General features: G+C 31.6%; 3 protein-coding genes across 3 annotated transcripts; 1 reads left to right on the top strand and 2 right to left on the bottom strand.

Annotated features, from left to right (window-relative positions):
* Positions 1-2,154: 2,154 nt before the first annotated feature.
* On the bottom strand, positions 2,155-3,329 carry LOC114176871. Its single transcript, XM_028062054.1, has one exon. It carries the CDS (start codon positions 3,255-3,257, stop codon positions 2,385-2,387), a length of 873 nt encoding a protein of 290 aa, XP_027917855.1. The 5' UTR covers positions 3,258-3,329; the 3' UTR covers positions 2,155-2,384.
* Positions 3,330-7,628: 4,299 nt separating this feature from the next.
* On the bottom strand, positions 7,629-8,870 carry LOC114174878. Its single transcript, XM_028059607.1, has one exon. It carries the CDS (start codon positions 8,629-8,631, stop codon positions 7,669-7,671), a length of 963 nt encoding a protein of 320 aa, XP_027915408.1. The 5' UTR covers positions 8,632-8,870; the 3' UTR covers positions 7,629-7,668.
* Positions 8,871-20,363: 11,493 nt separating this feature from the next.
* LOC114176510 (IST1-like protein) lies at positions 20,364-23,914 on the top strand. The gene is made up of 7 exons (XM_028061573.1): positions 20,364-20,567; positions 20,651-20,783; positions 22,261-22,364; positions 22,442-22,613; positions 22,764-22,904; positions 22,988-23,076; positions 23,169-23,914. The coding sequence occupies exons 1-7, from the start codon at positions 20,476-20,478 to the stop codon at positions 23,692-23,694; spliced, it is 1,257 nt and encodes a 418-aa protein (XP_027917374.1). The 5' UTR covers positions 20,364-20,475; the 3' UTR covers positions 23,695-23,914.
* The last annotated feature ends 3,524 nt before the right edge of the window (positions 23,915-27,438 follow it).

Below are 27,438 nucleotides of genomic sequence, written 5' to 3' on the forward strand. Positions count from 1 at the left end.
ATTGTTCTTCTAGCCATACTCCTTTTTATCATAATATTTATATCAAAGCTGAATCTTTCTCCTTCAAAGAAGTTGCTCAACATGACTACTGGAAACAAGCTATGGATGTTGAGTTACATGTTTTTGACAGAAACCAGACTTGGACTTTTGGTTCCTCTTCCTTCTAGCATCAAGCCAATTGATTGTTGTTGGGTTTACAAACTCAAATATAAACCACATGACACAGTTTATAAGTTTAAAGCACAAATGGTGGCTAAGGGTTATACTCAAACTAAGGGACTTGATTATTTTGAAACCTTCTCCCATGTTGTCAAACTTACTATTGTACACATCCTTTCAGCCTTGGCCACTGCTAGTGATTGGTTTATTCATCAGTTGGATGTTGACAATGCTTTCTTCCATGGAGACTTACATGAAGAGATCTATATGAAGCCTCCACCTGGTTTTTCTCTTCCCCAATCAAATCTTGTTTGTAAGCTTAACAAGTCTCTATATGATTTAAAACAAGCCAGTTGTAATTGGAATAAAAAATTAACTCTAGAGTTACTTCTTCTTGGTTACACACAAAACTTTGTTGATCACTCTCTCTTTATGAAGAAATATGCCTTTGTTATTACTATTTTATTGATTTATGTCAATGATGTGGTTCTCTCTAGTAATAGCATTGCTAGAATCAATATTGTAAAAGTTCATCTTCATTTTAGATTTCATATTAAATATCTTAGCCTTCTCAAATACTTTTTGGACCTTGAAGTTATTTGTTCTCTTGAAATATTAGTTTTGAACCAAAGAAAATAGTTTTTGGATCTCGTTTATAAGGTTGGGATGCTTGGATGTAAACCTACACCAACACCATCTGATGCTTCTATCAAACTCCATGTCGACAAGGGAGCTCTTCTACCAAATATTTCTTCCTTCGACGCTCGATTAGATGATTACTTTACTTGACCAACATCAGGTCTGATATTAGTTTTGTTGTCCAACAACTCAGTCAGTTTTTTTCTTCTCCACGTGAACCACATATGCAACAGGGTTTTATGGATTATTCGATACTTAAAACATGCTCTTAGACATGGCCTTTCGTATGAGTATAACATCTCTGTTAAAATTCAGGCGTGTTCTGATCCTGATTAGGCAACATGTTCCACTACTAAATGCTTTATTTATGGATATTATGTTTTCTTGGGAACCTCTTTGGTTGCTTAGAAGTCTAAGAAACAAACCATTGTTTCACCGTCTTCTTCTTAGGTTGAGTATCGCACCTTGGCATCCTTGGCTTGTGAACTACAATGGATTCAATACCTTACAAACAAACCATTGTTTCATGGTCTTCTTCTTATCATGCCTTGGCATCCCTGGCTTGTGAACTACAATGGATTCAATACCTTCATTTCCTTAAACACTTAATATTTCTTTACCAACTTGAAAAAACCCTTCATAATATTCCCTTAAACACAACATTTTATTCTCTCTCCATTGATATTCAACTTGATAAATATTCATAAAGTTTACTTAGATCTTAAGATATTTTTCCTTTAATAACAACTTTAATTAATTACACTTTTTTGTGTGTGCAATTTCACTTAATTACACTTTTTTTGTGTGTGCAATTTCACTTAATTACAAACTAATTTTGTTCCTTACACACTTTCGTTCAAATGATTTGTATTTCATAAAAATTCCCATCTTATTAAATCCAATAGTTTGTGTGAGATTTATTTTATTATTTTTAAAATGTTGGATCATTGATGCTAACATATTTTTTATTGTGATTTTTATTTTCTTTTGTAAAAAATTATTTAATTAATGTTTGAAATACAATAGAGTACTTGAACAAATACAGGAACAAATATACCCGTCACTTACTCGTTATTTTATTCAAATGAAAACGGGATATAAAAATTCATATCAAATATGAACACTTAAAGATAAAAATAAAAATAATATATCATGCATACTCTTTAATATGAAAAGTGTTTTTGCACTTAATATAACATTTGTATAGAATCAACCTTATGACTTTAATCATTAATTACACTTAACACATATATAAACTATTGTTCACTCACTCTCATCCGCTCATAAAGTGTATTTAAAGAATCAAAATACATTTCCATATCTTAGAACTTAATAACTTTTGGTACAAGTTAATCATGATGAAAACAATGACTAATCACTTATCTTATAATAACTTCTTTTTCTATACAGAAGTTGAACAATTTTTCGTGTATAACTTTTACGAAAACATTACACACACAGGCGATGAAAATATGTATTACTTATAAATTGTGTACATGTAGAAATCATTTTCATTCCTCAACAGATCCCTAAAATCTGGATGCATTGCAGGATTTGGAGAAAAATTGCTATATATCCAAAATACTCTACTGGGAGGAGATTATGTTCAGAAGAGAAGCTCTAGTCTTAATCAATCGCCTAAACACACTCTCCAAACTATTCTCAATTCTTTCAATACCATTCTTCAAAGCCTCCAATTTTTCCTGTGCTACCTGCATCTTCTCATCATTAGTGCCCTCAATCAGAAGGCTACTCAAAGCTACTTCAACACACTGCAACTCGTTCACGTTGTTGTTATCTTCCCATGCTTTCACCCCCTTCTGCATCAATTTTGCCACAACCAACCATTTCGTTGCCTTCGAATTCGATGAAGACACGCTCAAGAACGACAAAATAAATTGAAAGATTAACAGGTTGATTACAATGACTTCCCTAACCACTCTAATCACAGCGGCAAGGTGGTGATCGAGATCCAAAAGTGGAGACACCCCAAATCTGCTATCCATCTGCTTTAACGATGTAATCATCTTATTGGCATTCTTCTTCATCTTCTTGGTGAACAACTTGTACTCACCCACGCTCGTTTCAACACTCGACTCTCCTTTTCTTCTTCGAAGGGAAGAGTGAAGGGCTTGGACATTTTCCTTAATTTGCAGCATCGTGTCCTTTGTGATGCCACATATATCCAAGATTCTCATGGAACCATCCAACACCTCTTCCACGCACTTGTCACCTTTGTGGTGAGAAATCACTTGTTGAGTCGATGGCATGCTGAGAAGATCATCCAAGGAAAGGTACAAATCTTGAAGCATGGATAAGCCAGTGTGAATGGACTCTGAGGTGAAGGTGAATGTTCCTTCCCAAGTTTTTAGTTTGCTCAGCTCCTCCTCCACTCTAATGGTGCTAGGATGTGATCTTGAAGGTAAACTAATTGAGCGAACCTGGTACTTGTTTGCCATGGTTTTTTTCTCTTGTAATTTTTCTTTTTCTCTTCAACAACAGAAGCTCTATTTTGGGATGCTCTTACAAAGTCCTTGATTCTCTCTATATATATCCAAAAAATTAGGGTAGCACATATAACCTTATAGCTAACCGTGTGGGGTATGTGGCACACGCATTAGCTTTCCATTCCATAAATTTCGGTTAACTTGTCACGTCTCTGCCCTACATTTCTCTGTATAATTAATACGCATGATAATGAATATATAGGCAGTGAAAAATCTTGATTAGTCATCACCTTTGAGCTGCATGGACGGATTATTAAAGAAAGGTTACTGTGTAGGTCTTGAGATCTGCGATAACATCATTGAGTTTTGGGTAAACTTTTTTTAATCCCAAGAATTTAGGGTTTGTGAGCGTATTTAATTAGTGTATATAATATTGTGTGCACGAGTGGCATGTATATATTCCTTGTACACGTCCACTTTGGTTTTAACCAAGCTTTGCTTACTACTGCATTTTACTTGTATGAAAAAGAATCTTCATAATTTTTTGGCCTCGATTTTGTTGAGAAATGTTGAGGTACGTGAAGTAGGACGCGTGTTTTGGTGGTAGGATTGACGCGTGTTGATATAGCTGCTGGGGATGGTACACAATAATAGGCCTTTGGCATGTGGTTGTGCTGCAACCGTGGATTCATGGACCTAATTAAAATCATGTGGCTTGTTCTCAATATTTGCTATGACATCAAATTACGCGATTATTGGGCCACAATAAGGTTGATAATTAATTAATCTAATTCTGTTAGTTTATAATAATTTTAAAAAATTAATGTTTCTAACTCAAATATTATATATATGAACCAATTTAAATTTATTACTTTTTAATTTGGAACATAAAGTTTAACTCTGAACTAGTGACTAAATCAATTTTTTAAAATTGGTAATCAACGTTTTCTCTACTTAAAATAGATTTTAGTATATTATAAGTTTGTTTTTTAAATTTGCAAACAGGTCCAAAAAGTGAGTTAGTAGAAATACATAGTATTTGACATCAAGAAGGTTGGTATATATATGACTTGAATGACATCAAGAAGGTTGTAGAATTAAAACCAAGAGGTTGAAACATTAAATGCACAAAATATATACTGCATCAGTTTTCTTATAATAATTGTATTGTATATTCCATCGGACCATCGACAATGCACAGTCTTCCAGTCCATCGAACAAGACTGGGAGGACTTACATATGAAACAGAACCGTCGATCGATCGACCCACAGAAACCATGCGAACCCATTGACCATTGATCGATCGGTCACTTAAATAAACTACATATGAACGTCACAAGAGACCATCGGTCCCACTGATGAATCACGCATCACCTCATAAGGGACCATCGGTCGATCGGTCCCACTGATGAATCGCGTCACCTCATAAGGGACCATCGATCGATCGGTCCCCAGATAGACCATGCGTTACCCTATAGAGGTCCATCAGTCGATCGGCCCCATAGGTGATTCGCGTAGTGTCTTACATATGATCATTAATCGATCAGCCATATAGATTAAATATTCACTTAAGGTTGTTACACTCAGAGAAGATAACCTACCTAGTCAAACGGCCATCGGTCGATCGGCCAGACTGAACCAGTCAGCTGGATTAATTAACATTAAACAAGTTAGTAATATTGATTAAAGGATCATTGGGCCGTGATTAAGGAACCCTAATTATAGGCCCACACCGGAAACTATAAATAGGGCTCAAAGGTAGGTTGGTGAGGATCTTTAATTCACATTTATTACAGCAGTTATACTTATACACCGATCGGTTCATCAATTGACTTAAGCATCAAAGCCTTTTAGACAGGTACTCCAATTGTCTGTTCAACCGATCAAGTAAGGAGGAAGATTTCTTGGCGAAGAAGTTATAGCAGATCGCGAAGAGAGGAGACGTAGAGGAAAAAGGAGTAAAATTGAAGTGGTTCTCAGTAAGTACTTGGTCCCTACACCCGAAACAATAATCAATGTAACGTCTACTTCTACCTTAGTTACAAAGGTAATCAATGTAGAAAGTGATCTCAATATTTATACAATTGTCATCGTCTGCATTTTAATACTAATTTTTCATATACTAATGTTATATTAGTGAAGTAAATTTATGTTACTACTGATATCAACAACAAAAAATCACAAAATGCTGACGAAAAAGAAAAAATGAGGAGATAACTCATTAATACAAAGAAATGAGAATTCAAATAAGAAACAGAGAAAAAATAACACTAACGTTTCGCAAAACAACAAAGATTAACTGTTAAAGTTTCGTTGAGACACTGAGGGAATAATTTTGGTAAATTTCTTGGAAAAAAAAAGGAGAAAAGAGAGTACGTAGTAATTAAGGGAGGTGTAAATATTAAAAGGTTGTAGAAACTCCTTCTTTAATGAGTCAGGTCAATCTTGATTTGTATTTACTCTTAGGCAATTACTTCATGCGACCACCAATTTCTTCTCCACCCCATCACAAATCTTCCGGACAGTGTTTTCCGTAAAAGCGAAAGTCATTTGTTTTCCCAAAAAAAAAAAATCAGAATTGTTATTTGTGTTTCGAAAAATAAATTCTGGAATTGATGTGATACAGGAAGAAAATGATGGGGTACACAGAGTAATTACCTTAATGATGTCATCAAAAAGTCCAAAAATGAAAAAATAAAACGCATATTCGAAAAATTTTAACAATAAACAAACATATCGAAGAGGTTTTAACTTCTTTCACCTAGCCAACTTTGTAAGTTCACCTTCAATTCATTTCAAAAAGTTCATCATGAAACGAAGAAGAAATGATAAAAAAAATTATAATAAGCTATTGAACAAAAGCTACAAAACAAATAGTTTATATTTCTTAGGAAAATTATTTCCGTAATAGAAGTTGGGTGATTATATACCGGTAAAAAATAATTTCGGATTAGGTTTAATGTGTTCTCCGGAAAATGAATTTCGGAATGACAGGATGTGGGGATATGGTGCAGGAAATACCGAACAAATAAATCAAGTCCGATCCAATTGCAACACTTGGTTGTGATTTTGGGCCTTGACTTTTTCAATCACAATAAATACAGGTGTATTACGTCCTGCACCCTATTATTTTCTTTCTACACGCTGTCATTTATTTTATCACTCTCGAATTTTATTTTTTGAAACATAAATTCTGGAAATTTTTTTCCGGAAATTAACTCTCCCCCTCCTATGAAAAACAATTTTGGGGAAGTGTTTGATGGGGTGGGAGGTGAAATTTGAAGGGCAGGAAGCTTTAGCCTATACTGTTTACAGAAAAAATAATAATTTGTCTAAATCGTGCTTGCATAAAAAGTTTAGATAACAAAGCTAATGAAAACACATATTTCATCGCACTAAAATTTTGTTTCTCTAAATATAGAAAACTTTGGTCCGTGTTTAATTCACAATTTTGATTCTCAGTTTTAAAACAGAGACAATTAATCTCTATATCTTTGAAAATCCAGAATTTTGATCTAAATTTTTTTTTGTACATTAGTTAATTGTATAGGTCGTTAAATGAATATGTTAGTTTAAAGGTTTAATTGAAAAAAATAAAAGAAATAAAATGTCTGTCAAATTGAATTTTTTAAAATGGAAAGATAAAATTACAAATTGGAGAAAAAAAATGAAGAGATAAAATAGTATTTAAACCAAACCTTTTTATGAACAATAATAAGGATGTCAATAGGACGGATATGGTAGGGTAATAGTTCTTTAGGTATCCTATCCGCGTAATAAATATCTATTTTGTATTTGTATTCATATTTATGCAAGTATTCGTTATGCAGATATCTATGTATTATTTTAATATTCACTAATATTGATGAATATTCACAAATATTTAAAAAAATATATTAATATTTAATACTTATGATAATTATTATAGACTATTATAGCTACTTTATGATACTTATTCTATTTTAAATGATCATGGATATCAAAGGGGCTGTACGGTAGTACTTGTAAATCAAGCAAAACCAAATAGTGGTTTTAATATATTGAAAATAAGTTATTAATCAATAACACATGTACTTGTATAAATTAAATGTGGAATTATTAGCTGTTCATGAATTAAACTACTAATTTATCTTTTTAACAAATACAAATAGTTGAATACTGAATTAAAGTTAAAAAGTTGAGTAACTATGTGCCAAAGTTCATTGCTAAGTTGAGGAGGGAAGGGCTTTTTGACCGTGTTCACAAGGAACCGAGGATGAAAGAGAAGGAACCAGAATGTGGAAATAATAAGACAAGATGTAATTCTGAACCATTTTGATATTGAAACATGTATTAATTTTTGGAGAGGAAATCCTTTAAAATTCGGACTACATGATCACTCTCATTCACATTTACAAGGTATGATTCACACAAAATCATTGTGCTAATGAGCAAGCATATTAAGAAACGACACTCTATTTCGAACTATACGTCTGAAGAGGCAATCTAATTCACCTTCAAGACCATCAATGCAAACATTCAATGTCTCTAACACTCTTAGAGTACTTTGAAGTTCAACCTTGGCATCACTGTGTTTCCCTCTTCCAAGGAGGGAGCACAAAGCACTAAGGTCCACAACATTTGTGTTCTTCTGTTCTTTGTCTGAAGAAAACAACCTAGTTGGCTTTAGCTTTGAGATCACGGAGGTCCCTTTTGTTCTGAGTCCTGGCATTGACAGGAACAGCAAAAGAGAACGGAATATAGAGATAGTGATGATGCTTGCTTCTCTTAGAACTTTGGCTAGAAATATCAAATGCTGATCTTGAGTTTGACTCATTAGAGAACAACAATTAACTTTATTCTCCATTCTCTTCATTGCCCCTAGTTGCTTGGCAATATCCTTCTTGGCCTTCTTCCTGAAGCTATTATATTCACAGATGCTTTTCTCAATGCTTGAATCTCCTCTTCTTCTACGCATGGCTGACTGAAGAGTTTGCACTTGTTCTTTTAGAGCCAACAACAAATCCCTTCCACTGCCACATGCATCAAGGAGTGTGACTGAACCACACAATGCCTCCTCCACTAGCTTCCCATTTTGGTAGTGCAAAAGTCCTTGTTGGGTCTGTGGAGAATGGAAGAGTTCCTCCATGCACTTGTACAACTCAGCAAGCACAACCAAATCGCTTTCAATCGTCTCTGCTTCCAAACATGTGGTTCTTGAGACAGAAACATGGTGAGGCCTAAGATGGTTCAAAAGTTCTTCAAATCTTTGAGAAGAAGGGTGCACTCTTGTGGGCAAACTAATGGACCTCACTGGTTGATTACCACTTGGCAATGCAGAAATAGCTTCCATCTTTTCTCTGTAGCGCTGCACCAAACACAAGGAAGCTTGATTGGGAATTGGCATGACTTCAATCTATTTATAGGAACAGGGTAGAACCGAACCTAAACTTGGAACTATAAGTGTGCATGCCAACTGTTTGTGTAAAATATGTGCATGCATGTGACAACAATGTGGGTCTCCCTACCTTTCCGATTGCCTTGTAATAGTTTAGGCCAACAATTCCATAAGTAATGTGGTTTAATTTATTCCATAGAGGTAAGAGGAAATGCATTGAGTTTCGAGAAATTAGTGGTAGTACACAAACAAAGGACACTAGACATTGCTGGTATATGTTCCCCTGCTTCCTCTTTGTGATGAACGAACCAGTTCAATAATCCCATCTTCTCAACCACAATTCAATAGTATAACTTATCTCTAAATGGTCATGTGTATAATTGAAGTAGCTTTAAATTAGTTTTGCACTTTATGTCTTTCTTCAAAGTATAAGCAAGGGGTGGATTTAAATAATGGTGGCTAGCGCAAACAATGCTGTGAGTTATAGCCAAAAGCTTCCTTCATAAGCCTGGAATCTAGGCTAGCATTAAGATGTTGGTATTGGGGGACATAAGGGCAAGGTTCTTTCAAATTGCTATAATTTATGATTAAGTGAGTGAATAATGGAAACCATGAGGTGTTGTGGTGACAGTGGATTTAGTGATATTAGGAGACAAAGGGGGCAATCAACAGTGATGTTTCTTCTACCTTGGAAATTGATTTGTTAGCATAATGAAAACATTACAGCATATAAGTTCTGGTGCTTGTGTTGGGTTGGTGGCTTGTGTTAGGAGTAGAGAAGGGAAAAGGGTGCTTAAGAAGTTGATTAAGGAGTAAGGGGAGCAGTATTGGAATCACATGTTAACTGTATGGCTGGGAAGGTGATTCTTCTTGTCTCCTGTGTTTTTTTTTTCTGCATGCATCTGCACCTTAAACAACATTTCGTTTCAAGAACAATGTACCTAGCAAACATATTTTCCTGTAGACAGCATAACAGAGGCTAGAAACTCGTGATAAATACATTTACACGTCGCACATAGGATGTTCAAATAAAACATTTGTCTGCATCCATTAAATTTATTGTCTGATCATATTTTAACCAGAAAAATTGTTTGTATTTCTTAGCTTTATTATCTAAATTGTCTGACAAATTAAAAGTTACCATTCGCAGGTATTATAAAAAGTCATAAACTTGTCATAAGTAATAATATAAAACTGTCTTATACATAGTTTATGTTCTCTTTAGAATAATCCTTAAATGTATACATATTTTATGTGGTTTCTGCATAGCATGTATAAACAAGTCTCACGAGAAGAACCTTGTGAGAAGAAGAATCAAATCACTAAAACTAGTTGTCATAGTTGGAGAGGCCAAAGTCTTCCAAACCTCACACTACAATACTATATTTTTAATGTGAGATTCAAGTTTCCAAGTGAACTTACCAGAAATAAGTGAAGAATAAGATATGTTATTTAAAATAATTGATTGCCAAAATTATAATCGAAGACTGAAATCGAAAAAACACTCACGTTTTCAAGGACTTAAATAATAATAGTTTTCTTTGGTTAGTTAGTTCAGGATGCTTTCTATGATTGTTCATACGTATGCAAACTTGTTCTTAATCAATGTGCACAAACAAAGATGGCTGGTTTCATTAATTTGGTAGTGTGTGACAAAATCACCTGCTATACCCATTGGGGTTATAAATGCAAATCAAAATCATTTTTTTGTCTGCAACTTGCAATGGAGTGTTGTGAATTGTGATAAGGATGTTGTTTTACAGAAGCATGGCCTTGCTGAATTTACAAAGGAAACACCATTGTCATTTTCCATGTGCTCCAAATTAAACATCAGATGCTGCCTGCTCATAAGCAATTGAGACAAGTCTGGCTTAGCATGTTGGCTCTGCAATGCATCAATAGAACCTTGCAAGCAAGCATTCTTCCATTTATTGCACTGCCACTGCATGTGCTTTTTGGATCTTTTGTATCCCAGGCCCATAATTACTAACAACAGTGCTTGTAATAATTGATCAAAGTTTTCATTAATGTGACAAAGTTTGTAAAAATTTGTTTTGATCTTATTTAGCGGAGTTTAGAGAGGTTGAATAAAGTTGGTGCCATATAGTTGAAAAGGGTAGAATTTGTGGAGAAAAATATTGAAAGGACTGAGCCTGGGGAATGATGCCATGTGATTTTAGTTTAAGGCATGTGGATGATCCTGAGAAGTTAAACAGAGAAAAATGAGAAATGATGTGTCTTAGTATTATATTAGTTTAGACGGTATTGATGACTGCACATAAGAAAAAATATTAGGAAATTATTCAAGGCTGCATCATTGTCATGGAACTGAAACTGAGAAAATAAAAGATTGTGGAAGACAGAAAATATAGAGCTTTAGCTGATCAATCATTATCAGTTGCAAGTAAATAAGAACAAGAGGACACTGAGTTAACGCTCTAACAGAATTTATTCTGATTCCCATATGCCACTCAAGAGTCAATACTCACTTTTCAGCTGGCCATGCATTATTTAAATCAAACATATACAGAAGGGGCTCCATGTTCCTAAAAAAAAAAATAGATATACTCCTTGTTTCTGGGGTCTTGACTTCTCTATAGTGTAATAATACTTATTAATTAAAAAACAATAATTGAGATTAATATAATATTTGGATTTGTTGTTTGTATTCTCAACGTGTGACATGGAAAGAAATAGAGGTTGAGAAAGAGGTAAAATATATAACCAGTGAAAAATAAAACCTTTCTATACCGATGAGAAAAACTTTCACTACCGGTTTATTGTGCAGGAGTTAAAAAAATGCTTTTACTCTTTATATCAACACTATATAGAAAGTTTACTTGAAAAAAATACTATGAAATAAAAGTGAAATTTATATAAGTTATGATCATAATGTAGAAAGTGTCTTTTAATAAATAGTTTTATAATGAAATTGAGTTAAAATAAAAAGTTTATATATATATATATATATATATATATATATATATATATATATATATATTGTAAATTCACTTGAATCTGAAATTAAAGAAAGAGAAAAAAAAAGTTGAAGATAAGAGATGATTAAGTTAAATAGTGCTATACTCTTAATTAGAGATGTAAGGAAGTGGGACGGGTACAGATAATAACTCATTCGCTATCTTTTATTTTTGATAAATATTCATCTCATACTTATTCTTATAATCATATAGGTATTTGCATATATTATAAAGAAAAAAATCTAAAAATATTTTAACCATTAAAATTATAAAAAACTTTGTATAAAAGTATATAAAAATGGGATAAAGTTATAAAAAGTTGTATACTTTAAATATTAAATATAAAACTAAATTTTAAATATTCAATCAAAGACAACGACATCAAAATAAATTCAAATAAAAATACAATACATCACTATCATAAGTTTCAAACAAAGTCTAAATAAACTCAATTTCATAAAAATCTAAATAAAATTATAAAATAAATATTAAATCATATTAAACACAATAAAAATACTTTGATCTATGCTTATATCAAGGATTAAATATGTTTTTTGTCCTTCAAGTTGAAGTGAATTTTGAAATTAGTCCCTCTGTGAAACTTTATACCAATTTAGTCATTCATTTTTAGAAATGCGTAGATTTAGTCTTTCTTACCAAATTTTGTTAAGTTTATTTGACATTTTAAACGTATTTTATGATTATATTTGAGTTAACATTGAAACAAAAATGTGTCAAACGGTATAAATAATTTAAATACCATCATGAGATGCGCTTGAAACGTTAAATAAACTTAACAAAATTTTGTTAAAAAGACTAAATTCACACATTTTTAAAGATAAAGGACTAAATTGTTCAAAAATTTTGAAAAGGAACTAATTCTAAATTTCACTGAAACTTGAGGAACCAAAAATATATTTAACCCTTATATCAACCAACACCATGAACAAAAACTAAATTGCTTACTTATATATATATATATATATATATATATATATATATATATATATATATGAATATTTTCGTAAATTAGATATTAGCATGTACGGATATCCACGTATACCTGATATCCATATTTGTTATCGTGAATATTCATTTATAATATTCATTATAAATTTTATCCACAAATATTTATAGGTATGAATTATTTTTTTTTACATTCCTACTCTCAACTCTTCTAAAATATGACGTTCATGTGGAGGTGCTGCCGTCCATTTCTTTCCATATAACGCCATTCAATCATGCTCACCAAGTTATGTTTTTCTTGAGTTTTGTTTTTTAACAGGAACAAATATTTTATATGATCTTTTATCTTTTGTTCCTTCTAGTTTTTTCAAATATATTCCTTGTAGAACCATGTGAGATAGTATTTTAATTTAATTATTTCAGAAAACTCTTCATAGTTTTTCTTGGCATCCATCTGACCGCCCCGTGAGTTGCATGTGATGTGTATTAATCAAAATTTAATTCTCTTCAAACCTTAAGTATATATTTTTTTCTTTAGAGATTTTATATTCATTATCAGTTATGGAACCTTTATTTAATGTTAGTTTAGCATGGCCGTGTCTATTAAAATTAAATTGATCAGTACCTCCCTTTAACCCAATCTACTATGGATGCATATAAATTTATTCAAAAAATCTAAATAATCAGTTTTATATATTTTATTTTAAATATTACATGTATATTTAATTTGATTGATATTAGTGAGAAACTAATGACAGGATAAAATAATATAATTAAAAATTAATGACCAAGATATCTTAAAAAGATAAGTTTTATTTTTGCTCTTAAGGTAATGAAACAACATTAGAATTTCAATCTGGTAGCTAATTACGAAAATATCATGTTTAAGTTCAAGTTAAAAGTATTATAGAAAGTTAAGCAACATATAAATAAAATCTTACAAATACTTAATTTAGAAATTTTTGTATCGAAGATAGTGACATAATCTCTTATATAATTGACATATTGATATTAAATCTTCTTATTGTATTTCCTTAAAAAAAATCTCAATAACACTATGAAAATCTATGATTTCTTCTAATAATTACTACCTGAAATTATGAAACTATATTGAATATATATGTAAATTGTAATAATTCATCATATATTTTTGTTTAACTAACATTACAAAAAAAATGTGTTTTAGTGACCACCCATTTTGGTCGCTAAATGACCAAAAATCGATTGTAAATCGTTTAGTGACCGAAATAGAGACTAAACAGAACTAGTGACAAAAACCCTAGTCGCAAACCACTTAGCGACCGAATCAAAATTTGGTCGCTAAATAGCCACTGAAATTATGGTCACTAATCGGTCACTAAAAATTTGGTCACCTTAAAGTATTGGAGACCAATTTAGCCACTAGAATTTCAGTCTCTAATTCGGTCACTAAAAGTGACAAATTTTAATTTAATAAATCTATTTTCGGTCGCTAATTCAGTCACTAATAGATACAATTTTTAATTTAATTAAAATAATTATTGGTGACTAAATCGGTGACTAATTTAATAATTAAATGATGGTCAAATAAGTTAAATAGTTGCTAATATATCTATAGGTTACTAATTTAATTTAATAATTAAATAATTTAATAAATCAATTGATAATACTTGCTAATATATCTATAGGTTACTACTAATACAATTTTGATTATATTGGTTTTTTTCCTACCTTGTCAATTCTAAATATATTAGAATTTCTCATTAAATTAAAAAAAAAAACACCACAATTGTAAAAAATTTATAATATATAATTAAGAGTAACAAATATTAAAAATACAGTGTTCATATCTAAATTTAAAGATACAAATAAATACAAAGATTTATAGATTCCTATTTTCATTAATTAATTTTTATTGTTGTGAATGGTTTAAATGTTTTCCTTCTTCGATTCCTATTTTCATCCCAAAATCCTATAATTTGAAGTTAATCACATAACAAATAACAAGGTAAAAATAATAAAAAAAATAACCACAATAAAAAAATAACACATAATAATAAAATTCATTCACTAATGCAAAATTATAAACTATTTCACAACTAATCAATTACATACAGTAACTTCTAAATCCTTAAAAATAATAAAAAAGTACAAAACTCTTCAGCTACCACCCAACACTATTCATCCCGCAAGCACAACCACGCCGGAACGACAACTCTTATGCCGTCACCCAACACCATTCATCTCACAAGCACAACAACACCAAAACGACGACACCCACCATTCACGAAGAACACTAACCACCATTACACAATCCATATGCACCTTGCCACCGTCTACAAAGCCACTATAGTTCCCCAAACAAAGTCAAAAGCACTGGAAACCAAGCGGTGAATAAACCCCTGCACAAAAGTGAAAGCGTTGGTGAGATTCAAGAAGTCGAATAAGCAATTATATTGTGGAAGAAGACAGAAAATGGTCGTTCATAGTGGTGTCAGATGAACTTCCCATGGCGGCCAACGTTGTCCACGACAACTTTATTTGAACGAGGAAGGCTTGGTTGCGGTTGTGGTGGTGGAGGTTGTGGTGGTGGTGGTGGATGTGGTGCTTATGGTGGTGTTGGTGGTGGTGGTGATGTTGGTTATGCTGGTGGTCGTGGTGGTAGTGGATGTGGTGGTGGTGATTTGGTTATGGTGGTGGTGGTGGCGATGGTGGTGGTGGTGGTGGTTGTGGTGGTGGTGGTGATAGAGGTTATGGTGTTGGTGGTGATTGTGGTGGTGTTATTGGTGGTGATGGTGGTGGTGACAGTGGAGGTGGGGGAAAAAAACTTATGTGTAGCAACAAATTGTAAAAGTAAATAATTTAGTTATTTTATAATTTATATTAAATACTAATTTAAATTTTTTATCATGTTAGTTTAATCTAATTACATAATTTTATAAAAAAAATATATGTATATGGTTTAACGACTAAAAATATTTGGTAGCTAAATTTCATATTAAATATATTTTATAAAATAAAATTTATTTTGGTCACTAAATCAGTGACTAAAACATTACATATTAAAGAATGTTTAGTGACCAAAAATATTCGGTGGCTAAATATCATTTTAAATATATTTAATAAAAAAATATTATTTTGGTCGCTAAATCGGTGGCTAAAACTTTACATATTAAATAATGTTTAGTGACCAAAATTATTCGGTGGCTAAATATCATATTAAATATATTTTATAAAATAAAATTTATTTCGGTCACTAAATCGGTGGCTAAAACATTACGTATCAAATAATAATTAGCGACCAAAAATATTTGGTGGCTAATTACCCTATTAAATATATTTTACAGAATAAGATTTATTTTGGTCGCTAAATCGGTGGCTAAAACATAATACTTAGAGACTAAAAATAGTCGGTCGTTGTTTCGGTCGCTATATGAATTAAAGTTATTGTACATTTTTTCAGTCGCTAAATCGGTCGCTATTTGCGACTACTATGAATCGGTGGCTATTTCAGTCACAATTTGCGACTAAATTATTTTGGTGACTAATATCGGTGACTAAATTGCATTTTTTTAGTAATGTAATAATATTACAATTAACTACATTGTCTTAGCTTAAAGTGTTCAATTCATTTAGTTAATACAATCTTATACTAATTCAATGTAAACAGGGGTAGAGCATAAGAGGAGGCAGAGGGGGCATGGCCTCCCAAAAATTTTGATTTTTTTTAACTTAAGTAGTTAAAATTTTTGAAAATTTTAATTATGTATAGTATTTTAATTTTTTTTTAATTATGTGTAGTATGCGAAGAACAAATGAAAATTAAATTAAATATTTTTTATTTTTATTTATAGTTATAATATTTAATTAATTAATAATAAAATATAAAATTAAATATAATAAATAATAATAAAAGTATTAAGATATTTTTTATTTATTTATTGAGTTTCTCATATTATTCTTTTTTATTATTTTTACTCTCATTTCTTATTTGTTTTCTTTTATCATTGAAAAAAAATACATATTTTTTATCTCACTTAAGAGTGAAATATTAGTTTAATAATTAATATTATTTTTTATCTCACCAAACTTTTATATATTCTTTTTTTATGAATATAGAAAAAGAAAAATATTGTATTATGTGTTTTTTTATAAACGATTTTTAATTGTAATTTGATTATCATGAATTTTTGTTTTAGTATTTATGTCTTAATTTTTTATTAGATTATTAGATTATGGTAAATTATTTTTTAGTTTTAAACTTTAAAAAATTATAACGAAGAATAATAGAACAAATCATCTCATCTCTTTAGTGTCACTCACTCCTTAAAAAGTAAAAATAAAAATTGTATTAAGATTTTATAATAAGTTTTATTGTTGACATAAAGTCACTTAAACATAAAAGATAATAATTATATTAAAATTCCATGATAAATGTTATTGTTTAAAATGACAAGCCTATCATCTTCAGAAGTTTTATAATGATCTCAACCAGTATGTAAACGAAATGAAATAAATAAATAAATAAATATTATTCTTAATAAATCAAGTCTAAACAATTATCATCCATTCTAATTAAATAGTATTAAATCTTAATCACTTTTAAATTTTATAGAATTTGCTCTCACCTTTAATTTCTCTTAATTTGTTATTTTACGTGTTTAGGTTTATATGTCTTATTAATAATTGGAATGTTATTCTAAATAGTGTTAGTATATTAGTATTTTATTTACTAATTTATTATTAATATAGAATTGTATATTATGTTTAAGGGGTTATTTATGTAATTCCCCATTTTATACCTTTTTTTCTATTACTTTCAAATCAATATTGATAGTGACTTAATAAAGCCCATTTTTTTCTATGTAAATCTTTCCGAAGCAGCTTCTTCATGCACTTGTATACTACCAACCTTCAATAAATTTATATTAAGTATTGAATTTTAAATTGTATAATTTAAAATACAAAATAAAAAAATGGATTACATAATTTAGAATGTATTTTTCAAAAAGCATATTCAATGAAAAGAAGCACAAACATATTCAATGAAAAAAACACAAAAAGGTTATTTCACCATTTTATAGGGGATATAGGTTTAAATATATAGAGGTGCAGAAAGAAATCGTCTCTTTTCTATTATTTTAATAAACACACCCCCTCCTTCTTAAGGTCAGAAACTTGACTGGAAATCAAAATTGAAAGCACTTTTTGGAAGATACTTAGCATAGAGAGAATGCACATGAGAGTGTGTTTTTTCTTTGAAAGAGAATTAAATCTGAGGGAGAAAGAGATGTGATGGTGGTAGGATTTTGATTAGCACGTGGTTTGAAAACAAATGGGGAGGGATGCTGTATTATTAGTATAAAGGAGGATTGTAAATAGCATAATCTTAGCGTTATTTAAAAGAACTCAAAAACTCATCGAGCCAATTGATATTGGACTCTTCTAATATTTTTTGGGGGATTTCTTCCTCCACCTCCAAGTATTTCTTATGTATCTCCAAAAATTCCAAAAATATTCTTTGACCATTTGATCGAAGTCACATAGATCACACTCTCAAAATTGTTTTCGAATGTTGACTTTCAGTAAAGAATATTTTTGGAAGTCAAAATATATAACCGGAAGTCGACTTTCAGAAGTCAAAATATATTACCGGAAGTCGACTTTCGGAAGTCAAAATATATTACGGAAGTCAACTTCTGGAAGTCAAAATATATTACCGGAAGTTGACTTCCGGAAGTCAAAATATATCACCGGAAGTTGACTTCCGAAAGTCAAAATATACTACTGAAAATCGACTTCTAGAAGTCAAAATATATTATCGGAAGTCGACTTCCAAAAGTCAAAAACAAAATATATTTTTTATTTTCGTTTTTTTTATTTAAAGTTTAATAATTTTTTTGTTTTATTTATTTTTATATTTATATTTAGTTTTCAGTACATTAAATAAAAATAAAATTATATACATAGATATTAATATTTTATTTTATTTTTCAAATATATATTAAGAAGTATAAAAACATAAAAAATAAATCAAATTAAAAAATTAAAAAAAATATTTAAAATTTAGAAAACATAAACTTTAAATAAAATTAAAAATAGTTAAAACAGAATTAATATTTTTTTAATATAAAGTTTAAGTATTTTTAATTTATTTTATTTCTTAAGTATTTTTAATATATATTTAAAAAATAAAATTGTATATATATATATATATATATATATATATATAAAATTTTTTATATAATGTATTAAAAATAATTAAACTAAAAAATAAAATTTAAAAGTAATATTTTGACTTTCGGAAATCGACTTCCGGAAGTCAAAATATATAACCGGAATTCTACTTTTAAAAGTCAAAAATATAACCGGAAGTCGACTTCCGGTAATCTCTTAACTTCCAAAAGTCGACTTCCAATTTTTTGATTTCTGAAAGTCGACTTTCGGTTATATATTTTGATTTTTGAAAGTCGATTTTAAGAAGTAATTTTAGCAGTGTGATGTCCGTAATTTTAATTAAATGGTCAAAGGATATTTTTAAAATTTAAAATTTTGTTGGAGGTGTAGAAGAAATTTTAGAGGTGCAGAAATAAAGATCCTTACTTCTTTTACTTTATCTGGAATTTATTTTTTGGAACACAAAAACAATTTTTATTTTTTTTGGAAATAAATCACCCTTTCATTTTTATAAAAACATTTTTCGAAAGCTTTTAACGGAGGTAAGAAGTGAATTTTGATCTGGTGAAGGAACTTTACCTTTGAATAGATAGATGTGAAATAAACCTTTTATCCATAACAATTTAGTCAATTTAGTCTGCATAAAATAAAACTAATGGTCAAATAAAAAAAATAAAGATAATGTTTCTAAGATACTTAATAAATTATAAATATTTTGATAATTTATAATAGAAACAACAGTAATAAAATATATGAGAACAAGTATAAAAAAGCATATGAAGACCATATATTCCTTATTTATTCGATTCAATTTATAAAATCAAATATGACGACACTGTAAAACCATTATGACGAAAGATAATAAATTAACTTTAATTGTTATTCGCAATTCCAATTCTTTATTGTATAATAAATATAATTCTATTTAAAACCATTGTGTCATTAAGGAGGGATATCGGAAAACTATTACTTACATGTTAATTTGTTACAATTTTTTCTATATAATTGATTCTGTCTATTTTCATTTTTATGACTGTAAGATTTAATATATAGATATAACTCTATTTGGTTTCTCACCTACGGTCATAATTGCATGATTTATTATTATTATTTCAATACAAATAATTTTCTAAACACAAAATGTTATTATATTCATATTTAATTAATTATATTAAAAATTGTTCTTTTTGAGCTCAATAGTATTATTGAAAAATAATTAAACATAATAACGTATGATGAAGCATAACAGAAACATGCTGTAGAGTACGGATAAGACGAAATTTTGTCGTAATTATACTAAAAATAAAAAATCGGTCATACTTAATGTATGAAAAACCCAAAATATATTAACACAAACTAGTTTTCCATGTAAAATCTAAATAAAATTGTAATTATTATAAATTAAATATCTAAAATTCACAATTTGATGTAGTTAAACGAATCCCTAGGTCATCCAGGTGGTGCTTTCATAGATAAAAGATTTGACAGTACAGCATAGGATTCCCGTAGAAGCTACCTTCATCCTCAACGTCTTCCCTCCTATAACGGCTACATTTTCCCACAAACTCATTACTCATTCATTCCTACGCTCCATTACTACAAATAAAACGACAAACTCATCCCTTTCTCTAACTTTTTTTTTCTTAATTATTATTTTTATTATTTTCTTTCCGCTTTAGAAGACCGTTACTTTTCTTGTCTTCTCCCCCCTTAAACCCCCACCCATCACTTCCTCACACTCCGCCACTTCGCCATGACGGTCGCAAGCGAAGCCTCCGCACGCACCAAGAGGCTCGTGAAACTCACGCTCTCCCTCCTCCGCCTCGGCTTCAACTCCTCCAAATGGTACTGCACTTACCTTCTTTTCTCTCATGCTCTCGTTGTTGTGCGAACCACTGAAATCAATGCTTGTGTTTTCTGCGGTGCAGCAAAACGGCAGCGAAGATGGCGGTGGCCAGGATCAAGCTGCTGCGGAACAAGAGAGAGGTGGTCGTCAGGCAGATGCGACGAGACATTGCTCTTCTTCTTCAGTCTGGTCAAGATGCCACTGCTCGTATCAGGGTAACACAACCCTGCATTACTTTATTATGTTTTATATTAACAGTGCAAAAATGAGTATTCTTCTTATTATCAATTTGTTCTCTCTGCACCCACAAACATAACCTTCTTAAATCGGATTTTATCTTGGTGTAATGTTGTCTATGTGGATTCTTTTATGCATTCTTGATTTGATCTTTACACATTACTAATGTGGGATCAAATTCATAACTTCCAACAGATCAAATTAAAAATGTGCTACTTCTGACCAAATTAAAAATGTCCTTGGTTGGGTTTAATGGTGACAAGCACCGAGTACCATTCTACATGTAAAACCATTTTAATGACTTTTTATGTGCCGGTACGTAATTCAAAATTTGTTGGAGGTGTCGGAGCTAAATTTTATAAATTATACGTTTAGTCTATATTACATCGTTTACAATTTTTGTTTCTGACGATTCGTGAGAGTTTTCGAGGACACTCAAAATAACCATGCTGCTAGATGTCTATGTTACTTGGAATTGAGGACAGAGTTTGTACCTTAGTGACAGTTTCTGATTGAGTATCTTTGTGTATTTGGATAGTAATCCTAACTTCTTGCTAGCTCTAGGTTTCCCCATTCCGGTTGTCTTTGGTTCCAAAATCTCTGTCCCCCATTGTTTATTTATTTTTATTTGTTTTCTTGGACTGTTCCATAATTTAGTTCGCCTCTTTCTTACATCCAATCTGTGGTTTCTTTGCTTGCCAAACCTTCGTATTCTGTTGTTCGGTTTTGCCTTGGTTGTCTCCTGAAACTAGCTATTTTCTCCCTCATTTTCCCCAATAACGTCAAGAATAAAGAACACTATTTAACTTGCTGAACCCTGAGCAGCTACGGAATCCTTCAAGGCCGTAGCGGTGATACTAGTTGATAGAAACTATTTTAGGTAAATCTCAATTGTATATAAAGAACATTGCAGTACTTTAACGGTCAACACCTCCCTGGTGCTTTGAGAGTCAAAGGCTCCAAATTCCCAAACGCCTCCATTTTATTTTTATAGAATTCATATCATAATTTTTGGACTTGGTACTCATATGTTTCAAATGCTTAAGGTTATAGATGTTGATATCTTTCGTTGCTTAAGGCGATACGTAACAATGAGGTATATAGCTTTTATTTCAGAACAAGTCGTCGTGTAGCATGGCGCGGTTGATAATATCTTTTCATCGTCGCCATATCTAAGCATCACGAAGATTCTTTCCAAATTTTTATCACCATGTCATCTCCTGTCTCATGGCTTGCGACTTCTCTGGAACATTTTTATTTTAAGAATAGGCCAAGCCACTTGTTAAGTCGGAATTTCTAGTTTCCAATAAGCTTTTTTCATCATGGTATCCTTCTCTAACTACATAAAGCTAGACTAAAAGTAACCTGCTACATAAATATAATGGTGCCATGTAATATTATCAAGATGAGACCACATGCAATTTTCTAATATCTACCACTAGTGGCTTATTGCAGGTTGAGCATGTCATGAGAGAGCAAAATGTCTTGGCTGCAAATGAGTTCATTGAACTATTCTGCGAACTAATTGTGGCCAGACTCTCGATCATTGCAAAGCAAAGGTGCAGTATTTGGGAATTGGTTATTTTATTATTGAAGTATAGACTTGAAATTCTGATGCTAATCCTACTTGTTTCAGGGAATGTCCAGCAGATTTGAAAGAAGGAATCGCTAGCTTGATATTTGCAGCCCCTAGGTGCTCTGAAATTCCAGAACTTGTGTCACTTAAGAATATCTTTGAGAAGAAATATGGGAAAGATTTTGTGTCTGCAGCTGTTGATCTTAGACCAAGTTGTGGTGTAAATCGCCAGGTTAGCCCTTTGCTGACCGCAATTTGCTTGTATTTGCTTATAAAATAAGCAGATTTTTGGATTTCTATGCTTGTTTGTATTAAACTACCTATTTTCTATTAATCCTCAAAAGTATTCATACAAGTTTTGTGAATTGCAATGGATTTTCAGTTGATCGAAAAACTCTCAGTACGAACACCTGCTGGTGAAGTAAAATTGAAAGTGTTGAAGGAAATAGCCAAGGAACATCAAATTGATTGGGATACTACAGAATCTGAGAAAGAACTTCTCAAGCCTCCAGAAGAGCCAATAGTACGTATTTGTGTCTTGATCTACCTTATTTTATTATGCTTTGCAACAATTTTGATTAATGATTGGGCTTTTTCTGTCATCAGGAAGGGCCACGTACTTTTGTCAGTGCAAGCAGCCTACCAGTGAAGCCTTCCACCAATGTGTCAGTGGAATCAAATAAGCCAGCTTCAAGGTGATAGATATATTTATAGTCAACCCAATTATATATGTTCATTATATTCTCATTTACTAACTGTAATAGGATTTTGAGTGGGATCTCTTCAGATTATCAGGTGGTGGAAAAACGGATGCCGTGCATTATGAAGATTCTAGGTCTGCTGCTGAAGCAGCAGCTGAAGCAGCTAAGAAGGCAATTGCTGCCGCTGAAGTTGCTGCTTATATGGCTAAGAAGGAATATAACGAAGCTCCTCAACCATATGTTTACTCTGGGACCTTCCAAGCAAACAATCCTTCAACTGAGGACAAAATGTACAGGTCACACAGCTTACCAAGATCTGATCAAATGAAAAGTGAGGAGGATTCATTGCCTAACCAATATGGTGAAAATGATCATCGGAGGCACAGCTACCATCCAACTTCTGCTCATTCAGATATTAAATTTGATGAATCAGATTGTGATGAAGAAACTGAAGCAGAAGAGCCTCGTTCTACCTTACCCCCTAATCGGCTTCCACCACCGGTACCCTCATCTCTGGCTAAACAGGATGGCAGCATTCATCGTGTTCATCCCAAATTGCCAGATTATGATGAACTTGCTGCACGCTTTGATGCACTAAAATTCAGAAAGTAACAATCCTGAAACCCAACCTTTGGCAGCCAATCTATTTAATTAATTTATATTTTTATACTACACATGTAAGAATATCATATTTTGTTATATTGTTATGTAATGGATGCTAAGAATGTAATGGATGCTATACTTTGTTATGTACGTTTCGAATTCAACATGTTATATTGGGTAGGATTGTGTAGTACATCTTGGCCCAAATAAAAAGATTCATAATACTCAATAAAAATTCTACTTAAAAATATAATATTTCATCCAACTTAGTTTTTCTCTCTTGTGTTTATTGGGACCATACATCATATGACCCATAACATTATCATCCATGGGACCTTCTCCCTTTATCTCCAAAGATTTCTTTAGCACTTCCAAATTATTTAAAAGCCAAAATAGTCCTTTGACCTTTGACTGGGTAAAGTTTATTCTCTTATATATTTATTTAACTTTCTCACAACACTCAGTCCTCACTGGTTAAGAAAGGTATTTGAAATCCGCTTAAAATTTTTACCGAATTTTAAAATTCGAGATAGTAACTAATCGGATTTCAAAATTCAGTGAGTTTCTTAATTGTATTTCGAAATCCGGTAAATTTTTTAATCAGATTTCTACTACATGCAAAATATAATGACTTGGGGTACGAGAATCAGTAAATATAAGGATAATGATACAATGTCCCGTTTTTTTATCTCCAAAGTTACCCGTCTACGTGGCAGTTAATATTTTAATATTTTTAAAGCAGACGGGAAATGGAGGCAGCGGTTTGGGAAAGTTAGCGTGAAGTGCACGCGCTTTGATTGGACAAACTTTTTAAAAAAACACATTGGGCATTCTATTTTCCCTCGTTTCTTCCCCTCAACTTTCTTCTTCCCGTCAACTTTCTTCTTCTCCTCAACTTTCTTCTTCGAGCAGAGACGCAGAAAGGCATTTCAATCACAAGGCTTTGTCTTCCCAAAAAAGTTATCGTTCCATAAAGGTTGGTGTTGTGGGTCATAGTGGAAGCGGATAGCGGAGGTGTGGAGAGTGGTTTGGGTTGTTGGAGGCGGCGGCTTCCGCGAAAAGTGGTGGGTACCGTTTGATTCATTGGTTTGGCGCTCTCTTGTTGGTGTATTTGTTGGTTGATTAAGGTCATTGACGGAACGAAGATTTCTCCGGTAGGTTATCGTGGAAAACCCCTTTTCGAAGATTTAATGTGGTTTTTTTTACTTAGCATGTTGTGCCATTTTGCCATTAGAATTGATAACTGCAGTGAAACCCCAAAATGTGCGTATAGGGTTCTTTTGGTTTATCTACTCGTCCATTGTTAATATTGATGATTTTGTCAGGGTTGGGATGATCCATATGTCCCTCGCACACATGAAGGTGTTCTGAAGTGGAAATACCCTATAATGCACTCTGTTCATTTCGTCTGTGAGGTTGTCCAAGTATTTGTTCCGAAGTTCAAAATTTAAATTAGTTGATTTGGTGTTATATTCTTTTGTAATATGACAATTTGTTGATGATGCCTTTGTTGGATTGTTGATTCCCGTCATATGAAGTAATTAGCCATATGAAGTAATTTCTCCAATTGGACATGTGAAGTTTATTTTTGATTCCCGTCATAACAGGTTGTTGTATTTGTGAAGTAATTTATGATTCCTTGATTTGTGAAGTGTATTTTTTGTTGAATTTGTTTTGTTGTGATTCCTTATTGTATTATTATTAAATTTTTATAGGTTGTTGATGAATCATGGCTGGAAAGAGTAGGAAAGATAAAGTTTTAGAACATGAACGAGTAAGTGTTTTGTGTATGTTATTAAATTGTGAATCGGACAAGAAGCCATCTTTTGAAGTGCAGTGTGTGGACACTCCAATTCAACCTAATGGGTAACTTCTAACATTTTGTGTGTTCAATGAGTGTAATTTAGCACTGCTTAATGATGTCTGAATATTGTGTTGTATTTCATTTCGCAGAGTCATGACTGTGGGGTCCTAGTATTGAAATTCATAGAGATGTGGGATGGTGTTAGTCAATTTAATGGCAAAGCCCTGCCTGACTACACTACTGTAAGTTGACCGTTATAATATGTTTTATTATTTATTGTTTTTCTTTGAAGATTACAGTTGGTAACATTGTGTTGATGTTGTTTTTAGGAGGAGCTGCAATTAATTAGGCAGAAATTCGTTTGTGATTGGGTTTTAAATGAAGATAATGTCCTTCGCGATGAAGTTATTCAGCACTACGATCTGCTGTTGAAGAAATAGCTACTGTGAATGTAGAAATTATAATTCCATCACAAGATTTTTGAGACAATTTTACATAGGGATAGTTAGATTGAGGTAGACAAAGTCAATTATGTTGCCACAATTGTATATATTGTTTAATCATTTGTTGGAGTTAATATGTAGTTTGTACATTGACAGATACATTCATGATGACATGGTAATATAAACATCAATATACTTTAATTTGGGAAGGCAATTGTGCTATTTTCGATTGTATTAGTAAACTTCCAGTATTGCCTGTACAAAAACACAAATTATGTAATGATAGACTAGAAAAATAGTTGCAGTAGTTCCTGTACAAAAACTACAACGTAAAAAGGCACTTATGGAGTCAGAAAAGGATACTTAAATCTCCAACCAGAAAACTTTATTTTTAATTCAATCTTCAATTTGAAATACTTAAAGAAGTTTTATGGTGATGGTTGATGGTGATGGAGATATTTATATGGCCTTTGGATTGTGTCCAAAACACAAATTATGTAATGATAGACTAGAAAAACAGTTGCAGTACTTTCTGTACAGAAACTACAACGTAAAAAGGCACTTATGAAGTCAGAAAAGGACACTTAAATCTCCAACCAGAAAACTTTATTTTTAATTCAATGTTAAATTTCAAATACTTAAAGAAGTTTTATGGTGATGGTTGATGGTGATGGAGATATTTGTATGGCCTTTGGATTGTGTCCAAAACACAAATTATGTAATGATAGACTAGAAAAACAGTTGCAGTACTTCCTGTACAAAAACTACAACGTAAAAAGGCACTTATGGAGTCAAGAAAGGACACCTAAATCTCTAACCAGAAAACTTTATTTTTAATTCAATGTTAAATTTCAAATACTTATTGAAGTTGTTTGTTGATGATTGATGGTGATGAAATTATTTTGACGGCCTTTGGATTATGTCCAAAACACAAATTATGTAATGATAGACTAGAAAAACAGTTGCAGTACTTCCTGTACAAAAACTACAACGTAAAAAGACACTTATGGAATCAAGAAAGGACACTTAAATCTCCAACCAGTAAACTTTATTTTTAATTCAATGTTAAATTTCAAATACTTAAAGAAGTTTTATGGTGATGGTTGATGGTGATGGAGATATTTATATGGCCTTTGGATTGTGTTCAAAACACAAATTATGTAATGATAGACTAGAAAAACAGTTGCAGTACTTCCTGTACAGAAACTACAACGTAAAAAAGCACTTATGAAGTCAGAAAAGGACACTTAAATCTTCAACCAGAAAACTTTATTTTTAATTCAATGTTAAATTTCAAATACTTAAAGAAGTTTTATGGTGATGGTTGATGGTGATGGAGATAATTGTATGGCCTTTGGATTGTGTCCAAAACACAAATTATGTAATGATAGACTAGAAAAACAGTTGCAGTACTTCCTGTACAAAAACTACAACGTAAAAAGGCACTTATGGAGTCAAGAAAGGACACCTAAATCTTCAACCAGAAAACTTTATTTTTAATTCAAT

This window comes from Vigna unguiculata, chromosome 3, assembly GCF_004118075.2.
Source record: "Vigna unguiculata cultivar IT97K-499-35 chromosome 3, ASM411807v1, whole genome shotgun sequence".
In the NCBI taxonomy this organism is placed as follows: Eukaryota; Viridiplantae; Streptophyta; class Magnoliopsida; order Fabales; family Fabaceae; genus Vigna; species Vigna unguiculata.

Coding starts and splice junctions, on each gene's coding strand:
- LOC114176871 (XM_028062054.1), bottom strand. CDS start 3,257: ATGGCAAACAAGTACCAGGTTCGCTCAATTAGTTTACCTTCAAGATCA.
- LOC114174878 (XM_028059607.1), bottom strand. CDS start 8,631: ATGCCAATTCCCAATCAAGCTTCCTTGTGTTTGGTGCAGCGCTACAGA.
- LOC114176510 (XM_028061573.1), top strand. CDS start 20,476: ATGACGGTCGCAAGCGAAGCCTCCGCACGCACCAAGAGGCTCGTGAAA. Junction 22,365..22,441: donor TCGATCATTGCAAAGCAAAG/GTGCAGTATTTG, acceptor TACTTGTTTCAG/GGAATGTCCAGCAGATTTGA. Junction 23,077..23,168: donor TCAAATAAGCCAGCTTCAAG/GTGATAGATATA, acceptor GGATCTCTTCAG/ATTATCAGGTGGTGGAAAAA.